Genomic DNA, 1,988 nt, shown 5'->3' on the forward strand with positions numbered 1-1,988 from the left:
TGAAATTTAATATATGACTCCATATATATGTGTATATATATGTATGTGTGTGTGTATATATATATATATGTGACTCCTTTTTAAAAAGATTAAGGAACCAGTAATTAATTCCATGTCTCCAAATCCTCATGTGTGCTATATTAACGTAAGCAGCTGTAAATGGTTTTCAACCCTGGAACATAGCAAAGTGGGAAGATTGTTCCTCTGACAGTATTCAAGTCTGAACGTAAATATTTTCCTTGGGCGACTTCGTCTCTTTCTCGACTTAGAATCACATTTTAATCCAGAACTCACTTTATTAGAGCTTAACATTAATGGTAACCCATGCAAGATTCAAGCCACCCATTGTCCCAGCTCCGAGAAGAGGGGGTGAACACAGGATCCCATCACTAGCCAAGAATCTGCTAGCACTTTGGTACCAGCTAGCAAAGGGAAAATCAGGTTTCTCCAATGGAGAGTCACTGGTTATATCCACTACACCCCAGGGCAGGCCCAGTGCCCAGGAGTAGCTGGCTAACAAAATAAATTCCATGGTATTCTTGCGGACTTTTTGTTTCATGTTGACATTCTTTTGTCTCATTTGTCTTTTGTTTTGATTTTCATTTGTGTTTTTTGTTTGTTTTTAGAGAGTGACAGAATATAATGAGAGATGGAAAGATCAGAGTCTATGGTATAATTTTTTTTAAAGATTTAATCAGTAAGATTTTAGAAAACTAACCTGTGCAGATGTCACGCTGTTTTCTGTGTTTATAATTCTTCGGGTAACTTACAGCTCATCTTTCTGCCTCTGTAATTTTCCAGGTAACTTGCGCCCTGTTTCCCCTTGGCGTTGGCTGTTCTCCGTTGTTGTTCCCGTTATGATTGCCTGTAATGGCTTTAAAAAGAAAAGTCTAGATCACAGTGGGGCTTTAGGAGGTATGTTTTAACTCTGAATGTTTAAAATAATTATATCACGAATATGTTCTTTTATTGAATCTCATGTTTTCTGAATTCTGATTATGATTCTGAATTGATATATTTATTTTTAAAAACTTTCCTAAAGATAGGGTCTCACTATGTCTGTCGGTCTGGCTGTCTTGGAATTATGTAGACCACACTGGCCTTGAACTCACAGAGATCTGCCTGCCTGTGCCTCCCTAGTACTGGGATTATAGTCTTGCTGCGCCACCAGGGCTGGCTGTGGAGGGATTGACTGAATTTCAACATTGTGTGTCTTGGTGACTCAGCATTCCCGCCCTGTAGGACTGCAGAAACAGATACCTTTAGAGAAGCGTGCACCTCCCACTTGGTGCTCAATGTACTTGCCCTCTGTGGACCTTGACCTTGGCTCTGCTGCACTGGTGTGGTCTCCTGCTGGTAGAATTGCTGGAACACACCTTCTAGTGTAAAAAGGAAGAGTAAGCAAAACAAAGCAACTCTTGAAAATTGCTACCAGGGATCTCAAACAGCTTGGATCAAACCTATTGTTCTAGGTCGCTCTTTAGAACTGAATTGGGCACAGGCTTTTCTGTTATTCTCTATTGATTGAGCTCTAACTACTCTGCGCCACTGCTCCAGAACCAGGGAATGAAACTGTGGCCAAACACAAGGCCTCCGTTCTCTTGGGCCGTTCATTTTACTTTACTTTTTTATTTACTTCATTTTGGTTTTGAAACACGGTCTTCACCAAGTAGCCTGCACTGGTCTCAGACATGGACTCTTTCTGCTTCAAGCCTCCCAGCAACTTTTGCTGTTTGGGGCTGGCAGCCATTAGATAATAAGTAAATAAAATGTATAAAAACTTTTCAGATAATGTGGAAGTTTATGAGGAAAAAATGAAAACGTAATAAAGCATGTGTGTTAGAAGATACAGGGCAATTTTCCCCCTAGATATAGTCCTATGGCTTTCTCTAAGAAGGCAATTTGGAGCTATGACCCAGAGAAGCCAGCAGTGAGAATGGCTGAAAAGCAATCTGGGCCGACAGAATTACAAGTGCATAAGCCCTAAC

At 40.4% G+C, this 1,988-nt stretch overlaps 1 protein-coding gene across 5 annotated transcripts in view; it reads left to right on the forward strand.

The window, feature by feature from the left end:
* Tmem19 (transmembrane protein 19) overlaps positions 1–1,988 on the forward strand; it is a 60,055-nt gene that overhangs the window by 26,829 nt on the left and 31,238 nt on the right. For all 5 annotated transcript variants that reach the window (XM_026784517.1, XM_026784515.1, XM_026784514.1 and 2 more), the window contains exon 3: positions 802–915. In XM_026784517.1, the coding sequence (XP_026640318.1) occupies positions 802–915 (114 nt within the window). The remainder of the gene's footprint in view (positions 1–801; positions 916–1,988) is intronic.

The sequence above is a fragment of the Microtus ochrogaster genome, chromosome 24, assembly GCF_000317375.1.
Source record: "Microtus ochrogaster isolate Prairie Vole_2 chromosome 24, MicOch1.0, whole genome shotgun sequence".
Lineage (NCBI taxonomy): Eukaryota > Metazoa > Chordata > Mammalia > Rodentia > Cricetidae > Microtus > Microtus ochrogaster.